The 18,501-nt window shown below is 43.9% G+C and overlaps 1 protein-coding gene across 2 annotated transcripts in view; it reads left to right on the plus strand.

Moving 5' to 3' along the window:
• Positions 1–15,613, plus strand: part of LOC138517037 (zinc finger protein 585A-like) — a 182,822-nt gene extending 167,209 nt beyond the window's left edge. The window contains exons 4-5 of one of the 2 annotated variants that reach the window (XM_069632553.1): positions 6,890–6,904; positions 11,881–15,613. In XM_069632553.1, the coding sequence (XP_069488654.1) occupies positions 6,890–6,904; positions 11,881–13,089 (1,224 nt within the window). In that variant the 3' untranslated portion in view covers positions 13,090–15,613. Of the gene's footprint in view, positions 1–6,889; positions 6,905–11,047 lie in introns of both variants that reach the window. The other variant, XM_069632552.1, reaches the window with a different exon arrangement.
• Positions 15,614–18,501: the final 2,888 nt, after the last annotated feature.

Here is an 18,501-nt window from a genome sequence, read left to right on the forward strand (position 1 = left end):
GAATACCTATAAATATCTCGGTATCATTGTGGATGACAGACTAACATGGGCCTCTCATTGGGCGTCCCTCTGCGGTATTGGCCATATATATAGCAAAAATACAATCGGTTTTGCTATACGCCATCATCATATGGGGGCATAAACTAATCAAACGCATAGCGTGCTTTGAAGCACGCCTGTTGCGTAAACTGTTCCGCTTACCTATGAATGTAAGTGTGGAGTAGCTGTATTTAGAATTTGATCTCCTTGGTATCTCATATGCATTCATCAACCATTGTGTGATGGGATTTGAGAAATTAAGTAGGTTAGAAATAGACACAATCACGGCACCTTATGTTGCAGCATTTCTAAAGAAAGATGGCAAAGTATTGTTCGGCACCATGGGTAAACTAAAAATGCTGCGCACTAATTGGGCTGGTTTACCTATGACTACCGGCCAAATTAGTCTGATCAGCATGAAACATGCATTAAAACTTAAATTGAAAGAAGTTGGCTATGAGCAATGCTTGACAGATCTGGCAACGAAATCACATTGTGGCTATTACTGCCAAGAACGTACCAACAGATGCTTCCCCCCAGGATATATCCGTGCTTATCCCAGCCCACATACCATTCGCTTATATCTGTTATTGAAGTTCAATTCGCGTTTTTTCTTCACGCGAGTGAAATAGAAATTCCCGATCACACACAAGTGCTACATTTCAAGTGTTCCATTTTTATAGAATGAACTAACAACTTTGCCTCACTTCTATCTGTACGCAAGAGAATTTTAAGCTGGATACTGTTGCCGGCAGTGCTTGCGCAAGGAATAGGAAAGCCAGGTTTAACTCATCGGATTCTGTTTTCCTTTCTCCATATGTTGCACAACTTCTACAGCTTCTGGCTTCACCTGGGACCCATACTTTTCCTCTTGAAGGTGTCTACGGTCCGCCCACTCAATTAAAGAGCCCCTCTCGTTACTGAGACCCACAGCTTCACCACTGTCTACAACACGCTTCTCGCTGCGCAATCTCTGCAATTGGGCTCACATGGGGAAAGGCAGTGTTCCTTTACTCCTTCCGCTGCGCAGCCTCTGCACACCAGAGTTTGGAGGGACAAGACCCTCACAGGACAAGCAAATGAAATCTGCTTCATCAGAGTCCCAGCATCCCTTTGGATCTTGCACGTCTGCCTGGATTGCCAACACTGTGCCTTCTTCCTTCTGCTACTACTGCATACCCACCAGCCACAGTTGCAGCTCCTTCTAATTGCCTGCACCTGAGGGGGTTGTTTAAGCCTCGCAGCTTCCCTCAGGTGTGGTCTATCAGGTTTAATTGCCTGACTACTAATACAGAATGACTCTTCACCCCTCTTCGGTGTCCCAGTACCTATGGGATTATGGGACTTGTAGTCCCAGACAACAAAATTGGGTTTTCACTTTTCTTAACTGCATTGGAAATAGAATCATTAAGATTTGGCTGGAAGGAGGGAGACAATTTGTTTTACATCTTTTATATGCTTTCTTTCAATAGACATTTGGGAGAAAGGGGAATTTTTACTTTTAGAGACTTTAGCCGGCTTTCTTTTCCCTACAGTGCCCATGGGAGTCAATCAGCGTTAACCCCATCAGCTGAGTTACTACGGGGTTCAGGTATATCATAACGACAATAGGCCCTTAAATGTCTTGGCATAACCCCACAGTTCTTCCTTCTCAGGGAAAGACTCAAGTAAATGAGGACCAAAGTAGAGCGACTCGCCAAAGACCAGTTAGGCAAGTGATATACTTTTAAATACCATATATACAAGACATGCAAACATGACATAGCAAATGTCAGAATGATGCAATTATAGTACAATATTTTTGTTGTAACACACTGCGGGGTCATTGCGAGGTTGGAGGTAGCCATGGTGCTACTAGCACCATGGCTACCCCCTTACCGCATACCGGGTCCGGGTCCCCTGAATGGGGAATTACCGGGCCATTCCAACCTTGGAGGACCCGGTATTTCCCCATTCGAGCCACCATAGGGCTCAAAGGGAATGGGGACCATGCTAACAACGGGCCCGTTAATAACGGCCCGTTGTTAGCATGCTGGTCCTTTAGCGGCTCCCACTAAGGGCGCCTGGTAAAACCAGCCGCCCTTAGCGGGACCCGCTAAAAGACCTTGTAATGCGGCGGTAAGGGGTTAACCCCTTACCGCCAACCTTGTAATGACCCCCACTGTCTGTTATGTTATGGGCCTCATTACACGGTAGGAGATACCCATGGCGCTATTAGCGCCATGGCTACCCCCTACCGCCTTCTGGGTCCGGGTAGGCGGTATGGGGACTTACCGGGTCATTCCGACCCTGGAGGACCCGGTAAATCCCCATGCCAATTACCATTTCCCATTCCCATTCAAGCCCCCATAGGGCTCAAGCGGTACCGTTATTAGCTCTGAAGTCCCTCAGCGGGGTCCCGTCCTTAACGTGACATGTGGTCTGACCACATGTTAAGGACGGGACCCGCTGAGGGACCTCGTAGTAGGGCGATAAGGGATTACCGGCACTGGTGCCCTTACCGTGTAATGCGGCCCTATGTATGTATCTTTATGCTGTTGTTACATTTCTTATTTATGAGGCTTGGCCACAGCGTTTTAGGGGTGCGCTTGTTTTGTCTGCCTATTTGGATGGGAGTCGGTTTGTTTTGGGCTTGTTTTAATAAAGGCATTCAGCTTATTTTTTCCTTCTGACCTGGCTCCACTGGTCTCAGAGTATTCAGGTTGGAAATCTTAAAAGTGGATCGATGTAAGGTGGCTATGGGGGAAAGTGTTTTCGGCAAAGGACGTATGTACTCCAGGGATTGATGGCTAGTGGTGTTGCTGTGTGCAGCAGAGCTCCACATACTTCAAGTACATGTACAGACAGACATGTGTTACCTCATTCTCACAGCAGAGTATATTCAGCTCAGTGTACACACCTGCCATTCCCAACTCTTTAAGTAACATGGATGTTTCATTAGTTGATTGTGACTCCAATAGGCCTGTTACAGTTTAGTTTATTTATAGAGCGCACCTAACATTGAGGTATATGAGCGCTTGAACTTAGGAGATTGCAAGTACATACATGAAGAGACAGGTGAGCCAGGTTTATTGACAAGGGTTACAAGATGGCCAATTTACCAACATCAAAGAAATACAAATTTGTTGACAAAGGTTTCCAGTTAGTCAATGTGCCTGCATCAAAATACGGCAAGGCTGCGACAGCCGCAGAGCACTTCACTGATATCAGCGGTGGATGCGGTCGGGGATAGGTTTAATGTTGCTGGGCAAGGAGCCACGCTTTCACTTTGGATTTAAAGGTGCAAAAAGAGAGTTCAGCCCTGATGGCGGTGGGTAGAGAGTTTCAGCATTTAGCAGCTAGCACGGGGAAGCTAGACCTGCATGCTGGTTTCAGTTTGTTGAGACAGTGTAAGTCTAGATGGTTGGTTCCTGGTGAATGTGATAGCCAAGTATTTAGGGGCTGTGTTTGACTGGCATTTGTGTGTGATGACTAATGTGCACAGCAAAATTCTATCACGCACTGGGAGCCAGCAAACATCCCGTTTATTGGCAGAGATGTGATTCGAACGTGGAATATTTCAAGCAGCTCTGAGAGCATTGTTCTTAAGAACTTGTAGTTTATTCAAGTTGCGTTCAGACAAACCTACAAATAAGGTGTTACAGTAGTCCAATTTAGATAAAATCAATGCCCTGGCCAGCGTAAGGCAGCTGTTAGTAGATATGGTTTGCAGGCATTGATCAGTTTGTTGGTGTAAGCTGTAGTTTAGGCTGTAGTACTAACTTGTTTTTTGAGGGAGAGCAGGAGTCTAAGTAGACGCCTAGAGGTTTAACTTCATTGGCAACTTTAATTTCAATGTTGAAATTCTTGTATCATGAGTCAAGTTTGTTTAGACGAGCTGGAGATCCAATGATCAGAAGCTCCGTCTTATTGTCGTTTAGACAAAGGCCGTGGGTAGCCATCCATGCCTGAATTCCGAGGTAAATGTCATTAAGCATGTATGAATCTTTTTCATAGCAGCCAGTGAGCGTAATGAGGTGGTCGGCATTCATTCGTGTAGGTGACACCCATGCTATCAAGACGATCAAAGAGGCGCTTTGTGACAATGTTATACAGTGTGGAAGAAACACACAAACCCTGTGGGATTCCACACGAAATTGGTATTGGATCCACTGATGCTGTGGGTGAAAAGACCCTTGTGGATGCAGCAGTGGTCAAATGTTTGGTGAGGATCTGATGATCAACAAGGTCAAACGCTGCTCACAGGTCCCGCAGTAGAAGAATGGTCAGGTTGCCTTTGTCTTTGGCTTCATCCATTTGGATTTTTAGATCCAGAAGGGCAGTTTCTGTGCCGTGTCTGGGTCTGAAACCAGATTGACGCAGGCCCAAGAGATTATTGTCCTCCAGGTGTTTTTGTATGTGTAGATAGGCCTCTCTATCTAGTATTTTCAGGAGGAATGGAACTGTTGTTATAGGTCTGTAGTTAGTGGGTACATTTGGATATAGATTGGGTTTTTTAAGAAGGGGCTTAACCCAAGCCTCTTTGAGGTTGTAAGGGACTGAGCAGCATTCAAAAGCTGAGTTAATAAAGGCAGTAATGAAGGGAGCTAGATCTTTTGCTCCTTCCTTGATAACTGAGGCTGGACATGTTATAGCTGGCACCATGATCATCCAATTAGGACATGAAGGCTATCGGAATGATGAAAACAAAACAAAGGATAAGAAACACATATTGGTGGCCAGGATGCGATCTACAAGTGGAAAGAAGAATAAGGAACTGATTCCTTTGCATGAAAAGCAACAAAGTATGTATGGGAGCAAGTTATCCAATGGTGCTGAGAGATGTCCCTGAGAGGGTTTGGAAGACAGTTGCGATTGATATTCTGGGTCCAATTTGGAGTGATGGAAGTGCTTCATATTGTGTGGTAATGATCGACATGCTGACAAGATGGGCAGAAGTGGCCATAGTAGCTCATGTCACTACCCAAACCGTTATAGAGTGTTTGGAAGAAGTCTGTGGGCGTGAGGGGTATCCTGAGCAAATACGGTCCGATAATGGACCACAGTTCAAATCTAAAGAGATGGAAAAGTACTTAGACGAGAGATCAATTGCTCACATAGTATGTGCTATTTATCATCCCTAGTCCAATGGGGTAGTTGAGAGATAAAATAGAGTGATAAAGGATGCTATAAATTTGTCATGGTCTAATAGTAGAGATTGGAGAGTAGAAGTAAAGAAAACTGTGTTCGCTCATAGATTTACGCCACATTGCACCACTGGGGTCTCCCCGTTTGAATTAAGCAGAGGAAGGAGAGTGAATACTAAATTGTATCCAGGATGGATGAATGTGGTGGCTGGTACAGGTGTTGATTTGAGAAATGTGACAGAGAATATTCAGAAAAATCAGATGATCAATAAGAAACACTATGATAACAAGAGATACAAGAAAGGTGGGTTACTTTTAGTGGGAAGTTGGGTCAGAATAAAACTTCCAGTAGTAATGAGAGACAGTGGTTGTTGTCAGTCAAAACCTGTGGCAATAGTAGAAACGTTTAAACATGCTGTAAAGATGAGTGATGGAAGAGTATGGAACAATGAGAGGGTGATGTTGGTGAAGGAGAGAGTAAGTGGAGAAGAGCTGTATGGAACTGATAAAGGGAATGGTTTGAGTGAGTACAAACATGCTTGAGGTGTAGCAGGGAGTGATGAAAGCAAGACATTTTCCTTGGCACGTGCTACACATATGCAACGGAGGATGTCGTCAAGAGCTGGGAGAACTTACATTCGACCTAGACATTTATTAGATTATGAAGAAGCTTAATTGAGAAGGAGATCTCTATTAAAGAGAGGAGATGTGTAGCATCCATAGTTAACTACAAGGAGCGTGACCCAGCTGGAGCCTCGTGAGATACTGCAGGAACGCGTAAGATGGAACACAGGGAGCGCGAGGGAGAAGACGGTTGGGGAGAGAGACAAAAAGACGGAGAGAGAGACAGATGAAGGATGCGGTTACTCCCTAGTCCACTACACACCCTTAAGAGACTATGGGCCTCATTACGACCCTGGCGGAACGGGTTAAACGGCGCCATAAAAGGCTGCGGCACCGTTCAACCCGTTCCGCCACATTACGAGGTCCCCTCGCGGGACACGTTAAGCACGCCTGGGAAAACCAGGCGTGCATACCGGGTCCCGCGAGGGGAAGAGGGAGCAAACAACGGGCCATCTCGTAATGGCCTGTTGTTTACTCCTTCTCCCATTCCCATTCAGCCCTATGGGGGCTGAAATGGGAATGGGGATGAACCGTGTCCGTGTCCTCGAGTGAGGAATTACCGGGCCATCCGAACTCGGAATGGTCCGGTAAGTCCTCATTCCGAGGACACGGACACGGATGCGGTTTTGCCGGCAGCCATGCCGCCAATAGCAGCATGGCTACCGGCATACCTCGTAATGAGGCCCTATAAGATATACTTACCTTACGTTAATATAGACAAAGAGTTATACATGTTATCTTCATTGATATTGTTTACATATTAAAATACTTCCCCTTAATTTACCTGCCTATGCCCCTGCTTCAATGTTGCTGTGGTCACACAGGCTTCTCAGGCTGGGTCAGGGGACATCACCACAAGGGCCTCCTAACACTACTATGCTTTCCGTTTACTAGGTAAATCTTTGGCACTTCCATCAGTAAATAGTTCCTTATTTTGCCTGCAAGCTTTGAAAGCGAAAGTAGCACTTTGAAAGTAGTCGCTTGTTATAGGATTGCTTTCTGACAGTTTGTGAAAAATTCACTGAAAGCCGATTTTCTTAATTGCAGCCAAGCAGATGGTTGTGAATATGGTAATGCAGGGAGAGTGAGAGAGGCAGGAGGAACACAAGTCCTTGGCAAAGGGCTGCTGTCTTGATATTCTATGATCTCACAACAAGGAGAACCAGTGAACATTTAAGCCTCATTGGTCTCAATGGAACACGTCCATGTGGCATGTAGACATCTTCTGCACGGTGGCCGCCTGTAGATCTTCTGCACGGTGGCCGCCTTTAGATCTTCTGCACGGTGGCCGCCTTTAGATCTTCTGCACGGTGGCCGCCTGTAGATCTTCTGCACGGTGGCCGCCTGTAGATCTTCTGCACGGTGGCCGCCTGTAGATCTTCTGCACGGTGGCCGCCTGTAGATCTTCTGCACGGTGGCCGCCTGTAGATCTTCTGCATGGTGTCAGCCTGTAGATCTTCTGCACGGTGGTCACCTGTAGATCTTCTGCATGGTGGCCGCCTGTAGATCTTCTGCACGGTGGCCACCTCTAGATCTTCTGCACAGTGGCCACCTGTAGATCTTCAGACAGGATTTTCACTTTCTGTTTTAATACATTTTTATGTCATTGTTAATTGGCACTTTGCCTTTTTTCTTTTTGACCATGTTTGCAGTGCTGGAAATGAACACAATTTAGTGGGGATCTCCCTGCTCTCCCTCTCCTCCTCATGGGGGGGGGGGGAGGATTCAGGAGGACGCTTTGAAAGGTGGACTGTCAGTGGTGTGGGAGGAACTGAGGGGCAGAGCTAGGTGTCCAATACTATGGGTGCCTTGAATATCGGATGCTAGCTGCTTTGCATAAAAAATGTAGTGCATGTTGTCTGAAACCCCAATGTCTATATCAGTGTTACCTGAGTTGTAACCCTGCTGCCAGAATCCAAATACCTGTGCTACCCCAGTGAAAGGTCTCCTGCTGGCATCTGAATATCCGTGCTCCCCTAGTGAATGTTCTCCTGCTGGAGTGTGAATATCTGTGCTACCCTAGTGAAAGAGCTCCTGCTGGAGTGTGAATATCTGTGCTATTTTAGTGATGGCTCTCCTGCTGGAGTCTGAATACCAAAACATTGGTGTCATCTTTGACTCTCTTTCCTTCTCTCCTCACATCACAGATCTTGCCAAGAAGTCCCTCTACCAGCTGCACCTCCTCAGAGGTATCCTTCGTTTTCTCACTTTCCCCCAGAAGCTCACTGTCTCCAGAGCCCTGGTTCTCTAGGCTGGACTGCTGCAACAGCCTCTTTCTAAATCTGCCTGCCTCTACTCTCCACCCTCTACAACTAATCCAGAACAGGACTGTGAGACTTGTCCTTGGCCTCAAGCCCAGGGATCCTATCTATCCAGCCCTGAAATCTCTATACTGGCTCCCGGTGTCTGCAAGGGTAAAGTTCAAGACCCATGCATCGTCCACAAGGCTTTCTTGGGCTGGAGACCACACTACATCCAATTCTCTCTTCCTAAGAACTTTCCTTCTCAAGCCCTCCGCTCATCCACCTCCAACTCTCTGAAGGTCAGACACTTCTCCAGGCAGAGAGTGGGGGTGGGATAGATCTCTCTCCTTGGTTGGTGCCTCCCTCTGGAACAGCCTCCGTGCTTCTCTCAAACTTCAGCAGGACTACCTAAGGTTCCGATAGCAACCCAAGACCTTCCTTTGTGCTTCTGCTTTCTCTCTCTCTCCTGCTGATGTACTTGTCTGCTGAGCTAACTGGTTACCTGTCCACCCTCTGCACGTTAATGGGCACCAGGCTGCTTCACGACCAGTAGCCCGATGCACTGCCTCCGGTCCTTGTGCGCACTAAAGGACTGTATCTGCAATCCCACAGTCCCTTGCTTCTTTGCACTTATCTAGTGCTGGACACCCGGGAGCACTTACTTGAACTTTGCCTATTGCACTCGCTCTCTCTGGCACTTCTACTCTCTGTCGCCCTTGCACGATCTGAATGACACAAGGCCTAGTAAGATAGTTTGTTTTGTACTCCCTTTGTCTCTCCTTCCTTGCCTTGGTGCGCCTAGAAACACTTGTGTACAGGCGCGTTATAAATGACTTATCATATCATACTGCATAGACCCCACACCTTTATGCAGAAGGTGCAGTTGGAGTTCCACCTCAAAAAACCTTTGGTTTTGCCTCTCTTCTTTCCGAATCTGTCGTCTTCAACAGAGTAGACCTGGCATTCGCTGGATGTAGCTTGTGCCTTGAGGTTTTGCATGGCAAGCACAAGGAGCTTTCGGAAGCCTCCTTAGCTGTACATCAATTTTGGACCAATGAAACATGGAAAGGCCTTGTTGAAGGCTTCCATCTCCAGGTGGGGCTCTCAGGCTGCATCATGCACTGTCATCGACTGGCTAGCAGGCTGCTGCCAGGCCAGCCGAGAGCCCACTCCACCAGAGCCATTGCAGCAACAACAGCATTTCTCACTGGTGTGCCTCTACTCGACATCTGCAGGACTGCTACATGGAGGTCCACACACACCTTCACAAAGTTCTACTGCGTCGACAGGGATTCCAGGGAAGATTCCTGAGTTGGCAAAGCAGTGCTATGCAACCTGGTTGTACAAGGTGAGTCTGTTCCAGAGGTGTGTGATTATTGCTTCTGTTGAGCCTTGCCACCTTCCGTGGTTGTGTGTATGTAATGATGTTTAATCGTTATTCATGAGCATGTGAATCCATGCCAGACCCCACGCTGGAGAAGGTTTAAGTTGCTTACGTGTAACTATTGTTCTCCAGCATATGTCTGGTATGGATTAACATGCAAACCCTCCCTCCTTCCCCTCTGTGGCTCTTCTTGGAACATACTGCCCCCTTATGTGCTTCCAAATCTGAAGCTGGCCCTCAGGGTTGGAGTTTAGGGTGAGGACTGTGATTGGATGGGGCAGTACGACCCAGAGGACAGTGATTGATTTAGAGGTGAAAAACAGTCTTAAAGTCAAAGTGAACTGTTTTTTCTTTTAATGAGAATTCCCAGCCTGACGAAGGGGAATATTCATGAGCATGTGAATCCATGCCAGACCCCATGGTAGAAAAGTATAATTACAGGTAAGTAACTTTAACCATATAAACAATTAGGAAATCAAGTGGGATGACAATGGGAGTTGTGGGGGGAGTATCCCATACCCTTTGGCTCATTGCCAATAATGCTGTTCTATCGGTCCATGACACAAGCGTGTTCTTTCTGTCCATCATGGGAGAGGGATATGTTTTGAGCTCGGCTTTAAAGGCAATGTTTGAATGTAGTGAATTGAATGTGTAGTTTATTTGGATTAAGAACAATAATCCATAAAACCTCAGACAAAAATAAGATACGTTAAAATCTGGGACAGAAGAGTGCAATCAGGCTCTTCTATTCCACGCATGTTGAAGATAGCTTGCAGGTTTGAAAGCACTAATGGCATCAGGAGGACACAGTAACATCCGAAAAGCAAGTTTCATGTGATTTAAAGAAAACCTCTAAGTAGCTTTTTAAGAGGTATAATTTCTGCATTCATAAATGTACAGAATAAGCCAAAGTGGACCAAAGATTTGACCGGAGCACAGAAGCAGTGATTATCATTTAAGTACTTAGTTCCTGACCAATAACAACAGATATCTTTTAATGGCAGTGTAATTAGTCTTGCTTGTAACATGAGAAAGCTGTTCTTAATGTTGTTTACAAAATCGAAATACACAGCCCTCCCTGTTAATGGCAAGAGGGGAAGGTGCTGTCTTACAGGAAGTTTTGCAAATATGTAAATGTGTAAGCAGCTATGAATGTGGTGATGCCTAGCCTGTCCTTTTCTCACTGTCTAAATTAACTGGTGTTTTTTCTTTAAACCTCAGTCCAGTTCTTGTTTCATCAATAGTGCTTTTAATTATATATTTGTGTTTGGGGCAATATACATTTGGCTAAATGTAAGGAAGTCGTCAGTGATTACATAATAGAGTGGTCAAACATGTGTCAGATTGGTGACATACCGCTGACCTAGTAACAAAATCGAGCCTTTATCGTTTGTATATGGAAATGTTGACCCTTCATGTACTAGTTTAGCCCTTTCTGGTATAGCTTATATGTGCATGCCTGAGGTTTCAAATATTGACTAAACATGTTTGTTTACCGAGCCTGTGGCTTTTTTCCTCATGTTTTTAGACCCTAAAATACTCTAAAGAGAAATGAATTGCACTGTTCCTGCTCCAGGTCATCTCTGTCACATGGTGAAACTAATAATGTGATTTCCCTTCTATTTCAATAGGTCATTGATGCCTGAAAAATACAACAACATGATTGATACATGTTCTGGACTAGAGAAGAGCAAAGCTTCATTGTTATGCAATTTCCAAACATTTCAGAAGTGTGCAAGTTTGGGGTCCAGTTGTCTTTTCGGTGTATTCAGGAATTGAGATTGAGAAGCCTGTTGGATACATTGTGACTTTCATCCATGCAACCCCTTCATGGTAACAGCTAGTAACCATGCGTGTTCTTTCTGTCACTCCTGGGGGAGCGGGATATCTAGCATGAAAACAACATTTGATGTGCAGTAAGAAAAACATTTGTTTAGCCTGTTATTCCTGATGGAGAACACATGTCAGTGCTATTCTACACACATTCTAAATGTAAGGGTAGATTCTCTAAAGCATTTTGTGAAGATCCCGTGAATGTAAATGAACAAACAGTGTCCGTGCAGAAATGACCTACACACGAGAAAACTCATCTGCCCTCTAAATTTCAGAAAACGTCCAGTGGAAATGGTTCTTTTATTAAGAGCATGCCATTATAAACTGGCCAGAACGCTTACACATGAATACAATGTGGAAAACCTGGCCATCTCAAGAACATACTTATTGCCCACATGAGAACATAGGTGAAACCTCTTATAGGTGCACTGAATTTGGGAATAGCAGTAATTTGCATGATACACTTATGTGCCCCCAGCAAATACATACAGGTGGGAAACTTCACAACAGCACTGAATGTGAAAAAGGGTTTGGTCAAAAAGAGCAGCTTACTTACCACCAGAGAACACAAGTAGATGAGAAACCCTACAAGTGCACTGAATGTGGTAAAGGGTTTGCTAAGAAAAGAAAGCTTACTTGCCACCAGCAAATACATTCAGGTGGGAAACCTTATGAGTGCACTGAATGTGGTAAAGGATTTGCTGAGAAGAGAAAGCTTACTTGCCACCAGCAAATACATTCAGGTGAGAAACCTTATGAGTGCACTGAATGTGGTAAAGGGTTTGCTCAGAAGGGACAACTTACTTGTCACCAGAGAACACATACCGGTGAGAAACCTTATGAATGCACTGAATGTGGGAAAGGGTTTGCTCAGAAGGGACAGCTTACTTGCCATCAGAGAACACATACAGGTGTGAAACCCCATGAGTGCAATGAATGTGGGAAAGGGTTTGCTCAGAAGGGGCAGCTTACTAGCCACCAGAGAACACATACAGGTGAAAAACCTTATGTGTGCATTGAATGTGGTAAAGGGTTTGCTCACAAGGCTCATCTTATTGGCCATCAGAGAATACATACAGGTGAGAAACCTCATCAGTGCACCGAATGTGGGAAAGGCTTTGCTCAGAAGGGAGATCTTTGTTACCACCAGAGAACGCATACAGGTGAGAGACCTCATAAGTGCACTGAATGTGGGAAAGGGTTTGCTTGGAAGGGTCATCTGACTAGTCACCAGAAAATACATACAGGTGAGAAACCCTATGAGTGCTGTGAATGTGGGAAAGGGTTTGCTCATAAGGGAGAGCTTATTAGCCACCAGAGAACACATACAGGTGAGAGACCTCATACGTGCAGTGAATGTGGGCAAGGATTTGTTTGGAAAGTGCAGCTCATTGATCACCAGATAACACATACAGGTGAGATACCATACAAGTGCATTGAATGTGGCAAAGTATTTCGTCGTAAGGCAGGTCTTATTTACCATCAGTTCTCACATACAGGTGAGAAACCTCATAAGTGTGTCAAATGTAGGAAGAGCTTCATTTTCAAGAGTGATCTTATTCGCCACCAGAGAATTCATACGGGTGAGAAACCTCATAAGTGCACTGAATGTGGGAAAAGCTTCAGTCTGAGAGGTTCTCTTACTAGTCACCAGACAAAGCATGCACATGAGGATCCTTTTCAGGGTAGTGAATCTGGGAAATACTTCCGTACACAGGATGTTCTAATCTGCCATGAGCGAGAACATGCATGTGGTGAAATCCTCTCTGCAATTGACGCTTCAGAGAAGAGAGAGGAGGAGGTGCTTCTTCAAGGAGACGGCATGCAACATGTGTATTGACTAAAACTGTGAAGAACATATCTCCACAGCGGTTCCCAGTGACCTGCAGCACAGACATAGTGGCTGATTATGAATGAGTGAATCACTGCTGTTTGAAATGCATCCCTTCTGGAATATTCTAAAAGGATACTCTACCTTCCGTGTTAATGAACAAATCCTATGGAACACTTTGCCTGAAGATGTTGATGGGCACTAGCATAAAGGAAAAGCCTACAGATTCCGTGGTTGAATCAATAATTATAGACCCTCTTTGAATATACTGTGAAACTGTACTTCAAATTCATAATCAAGAGGCCACCTAGCACTAAATGCGTAATCATTTGTGTAGTTGGTGCCAGAGAACACATACAGACGACAATTCGCATTGGTGAAGTGAATGTGGGAAACTTTTAGTATTCTCTTGGACCTCTCAGTTTCCTTTGACTCCATTGACCATTAGATCCTACTTAGGCTAAGAGAATTTTGTATTTTTATTTTTGTATTTGTATTTTTTAAATATTTATATCTCGCACCAAACCCTGAGGTAGCTGGGCACTTGAAAGCTTAGGGTTACATACATCAAATGGCAGAGAAATACAATTGGGCGTGAGGACAATAAGAAAAAGGGACCCTGGTTAAATATAGGACATAGGAAGACATGGATAACAGATAACAGAAAATCGGTTACCCACAGAGTACTGACTGCACCGTCTGCATCCCGCTCTGCTCCTTGTGCTCCAGCGCCTTTTATTGGATCTTCATCATGGGGACACTGTTTGCCGCCTTGAAAATAAGCCATGCCCCCTTTTTGGTGTCCGCCCTACAAATCCAGGACGTGCGTGCCCCTGCGTGCGCTCACCTAGCTGAGTACCCGCAGAGTACTGACTGCTGACCGCTGTACCGCTGTGCATTGAGTCAGTGGCATACTTTGCCGGTAAGCCCCTATCTGGTCCTTTTTCTTTTCTGTCTTTTTCCAACCAGTCCGGCTCTAAACTTCTATTTGGTTCTTTCCTGTTTGCCTGATTTATAAAATTTGGAAGCCCTTATCTGCCATTATCTGTCACACAAGTAATTTAGTTATAACTTATTTGCGTGATCATGAACCGCCTGACTGCAGGCACGCATCGCGTACCGAGGCTGTTAACAACGCGATGAAGTATAAATAAATCTCCAATGTATATGGGTGCCACCAAATCAGGAATAACCTCAAAGAAAAATGTGGGATTTTCACCTGACATTCGCCACTTTTTGGTGAACTCAGATCAACCCGAGATACAAACTGCTTACACCTTTAAATAAGATAACAGCTAACATAGCGCTTCTTGAACAGCAGTTTGCAAACAAAGATAAGCAACCGACACATTTATCTGACAGAACAATGCAACGCTGCATATCTCTTTCTTCTAGTCCCTCAGATAATGTGCACTTTCATACTCCTACTTACTTTCCAGAGTTCTGTATGGAACTGCATCAAATTGTTTCCGTGCAACCCCCTCAGTGTTGCGAACCATAGGTTTTATACTCCGATGTAGTAAGCCCTGTGCTCAAAAAAACATTGACTTTGGAGCAGGTTGCAGCTACTTCTTCTGACTCGTACAATGCCTCCTTTCCACTCCCACTACCCCTTTCTTCTTCTACGTAAACACCTGTACCTAATCTTACAGAATCATTACCAACACAGAGTGCTGACGCTAATGCGTCCAACACTTCTACACTCTCCAAAACTCCCGAATTATACACCACTGATGCCCCGGATGATATTATCTCTCCGAGTGAGTCACAATCATCCTTAGTTGCCTCCTTCTCTAAGCCAATAGCGCGACCATCATTTGGATTTCCGTCCATTACAAATCCTGCATTAGAAGCTGCTTTAACAGCCATTAACACAAGTATTTTTTCACTAGTTAAACTATTCAAAGTATTGGACCTCAGATCAGCTACTCAACAGGATTCATTGCTTCTTTTACACAAGAAAATGGACTGGGTTGTGGCCCTTAAAAACAATGTAGTTTCACCTGAGAAAATTGTTGAGCTTCACTCTGTAATACCTTTGGAGATACCTCCAAGCGAAGTAGCGACTGGAGATGTGCAGCCAAACCTTGATAAGCCCCCAGCTACCAACCTTAGTGAAACAATTCCTAACTCCCCTGATTTACAAATTGTGGAAAGACCTCTGTATGAGGTGTTTTCAAAGCCTGTTCAAATCTCCAAAAGAAGGAGGAGAGGGAACAGGAAATGTAGGTCCCAAAACCTGAATTATTCTGGTTGTAATTTGGATATTGAACAAAGACCACCCAAAAAATCTCCAAAAAACAAAAAAAATCCAAAACCAAAAGGTTTATTGCTAACCTGGCTTCTGGCAATTAATTGTCACATGAATTATCCGTACAACCATCTGATCAACCACCATTTATTCCTTCTTCATCAAGAGCTGCCTCCTCTACTCTTCCATTGGATTTGGACATCTCCAAAGGTAAGAAGCCTATCCTCACTCAACCTATATGTATAGATAACGAGGAATTAAATCAAGCTAATATGAATGGTACTCAAGAGGAATTTATGAATCTTTCGGTATACCCAAATCATATAATCACAGAGGTGGTACACCATGGTTAACCCAATCTTACATTAAACAAACAACAGACAATGCCAACTTTTCGCGTAAACTTTGATGCATATTCCACAACTTTTAAGACTTTGGATCAAAGGTGGAAAGCATTACAGTCTAGTGCTTATAGTTTAATAGAAAAATCTAACCGTGTAGTTACTCCTCTCTTAACCAATCAAAGCGCTCAAGTAAATGTCGTCCAACAACATACAACTTCGGAATGCCCATCAACAGAAAGATCTGAACCAACATCTTCCTTGATGCTGAGATCTATACCAAAAATGTTGCCTAATCTTTCGGGAGATGTTATTCATGAAGAATATAGACCTGACATGTATCTACCAAATCCTTCAACTTTAAAGGATGAATGTCTAAAAGTAACAATGCTTGATAGGGTCCATTCGGACTCCTTTCCAAATCGCACAACAATTTTGCTAATGCTAAACTCAATTCCAGCCTTATTACAAATTAATTTGAATGATATAACCTCACTATGGTATCCTATTCCAGCTCAGCAAGATGTTAGTGCGATCAATGTAAGTTCAATAATTGTTAAACATTTAATATGGAAAGAAAGGCAAGAACTATACAATAGAGGCTTGCGTGTAGAAGCTTTTTTTCCTCCTCCTAAGATTGATGAATCTGTTCCCAAGAATTCAAACACATAATAAGGAATCCACTTGTTGCACGTGTACATGTGATGCATGTACAAGTAAAGGGCCCCTCCATCCAAATGGGAGTGGCTAAAAAATGAAGAAAAGAATCACTTGGGTCCACTAAACCATTAGATTAAATATACAAGATTATTACACAGCTGCTCCGTAATGTCGTGGAACTCTAGAGGGTTTGCTCACCTTCTTTTTACTAATGCATCAAATCTAAATAATAATGACATAGTTCTTTTACAGGAAACCTGGCTTCAAGCCACTCCATGTTGGGAGGATCATCAAGTCAACATTGTGGCGGCCTCTAAACTTACGAGAGGGCGTCCTGCTGCTGGTCTTCTTGTTGCAGTCCGTAATGACTGACAATTGTCCCTTAAAGCGTGGCCATCACCTGACATTGGGATTCAGGCAGTTGAATTATCTACCACTAACATTTAGCACCCATTTTTTCTGTCCTGTGTGCTGTTAAATATCTATTGGAATGTTATTTCTCCTTCTGAACCTCGATTCATGGATGAAATTGAAAACCTCTTAAATCAATCACTAATGAATCCCAATATCAAAACGGTAATCTTTGCAGGGGTCTTTAACCTTAATTGTACACCCACTAATATGAAATTCAATTCAAGAGCTTATAAATGGTCTAAATTGGCAGCTTCAAGAAAACCTTTCATGTTAAATGGATCATCGCCAGCAAAGCTGACGTGGAAGCGAAATAACAGCAAATCTATATTAGACTATGGGCCTCCTTACACGGTAGGGGGAGGACCAAGGTGCTATTAGCACCTTGGTCCATGCCGGTAAAATACCGGCACCGCCTTGGTGGAAAGGGGAATTACCGCCCTATTCCAAGGTTGTCGGGGCGGTAATTCCCCCTTCCCCCATTGCCCTTCCCCATTCCCATTTTTGCCCCATAGGGCTCTATGGGAATGGGGAAGGCGCTAATTACGGTGCCGCAAATTGCGGTACCGTAATTAGCACCCTGGTCCCTTTGCGGGTTGGTTTTTAACGCCTGCTAAACAGCAGGCGTTAAAGTACCTACCTGCAAAGGGACCTCGTAGTAAGGTGGTAAGGGTTTACCGGTACCAGTGCCCTTACCGGTACCGGTAAACCCTTACCGCCGTCCGTGTAATGAGGCCCTATGTCTACATTTCAATTGAAGCAAATACATTGATAGCGTCATTCCAGGTGGTACCCACCAAACTTAGTGACCATAACATCCTTGGAGTTTCTTGGTTGCCTCATGATGTCAAAAATCACGATCATTACACTTTCCCTCTTGATATAAATAATGTAGGCAACCGTCTTAAATGGCATTGTGCCCAAATATCAAAACTCCCCAAAAAATGTTTTGAAGCAAACCAGCATTATTCTACATCACTTAGCGTTTTTTATAGTGACTGCATTTTTATTCTAAACCAATAATTAAGTAAACTGCCTCGCACAACCTATACACATAAATACCCACGTCTATCACAAGTCTCGAATTTGAAGAAAGAAATGAGACAAGAGTTAAGAACTCCATCAGCAAAAGCATGCAAGGTACATAGAAATCAAATAAAAAGTCAATACAAAAATAAAATCAAATAAATCCTGTACAATTGCAATCAGGAACGAGATGAAACTATGCTAAAAAGATTAGTTACCAAATCCACTGGTGAGATTTGGATAGTAATTAACAATGTGCCTCGTAATGCACATAGATCTTTTTTGTTGTACCCTATAGCACAATCGGTATGGTCTAGTCACTTTCAATTGTTATTACAAAAAGCAGATCTAATCCACAATCCAGATCCCATAAGCAATCCGATTCTAGCAGATTTTGTATTCGATGAATTAGATATTTTACTAATAATTAAAAAATTAAGTACATCAAGAGCTCCGGGTCCTGACCTGCTTACCAACGCAATATTAAAAAGAAATCCTGAGCTGTGGAAAAACGTGTTAAAATCGATCTTCACGAGAGTTATAGAAACGGACCAAATTCCAGCATCCTGGCAACACGCCATAATTATTCCTATATTTAAAAAAGGAAACGGGTCTGATCCTACTAAATACAGACCCATAGCACTACTTGATGTTCCTGGAAAAAAAATTGCAAAGCTGGTCCTTAGAGACTTTTCTAAATGGTTGAGCAAACATCTTTTTGCTATTAACCAA

The sequence above is a fragment of the Ambystoma mexicanum genome, chromosome 6q (genome assembly GCF_040938575.1).
Source record: "Ambystoma mexicanum isolate Mex_15411 chromosome 6q, UKY_AmexF1_1, whole genome shotgun sequence".
Classification (NCBI taxonomy): Eukaryota; Metazoa; Chordata; class Amphibia; order Caudata; family Ambystomatidae; genus Ambystoma; species Ambystoma mexicanum.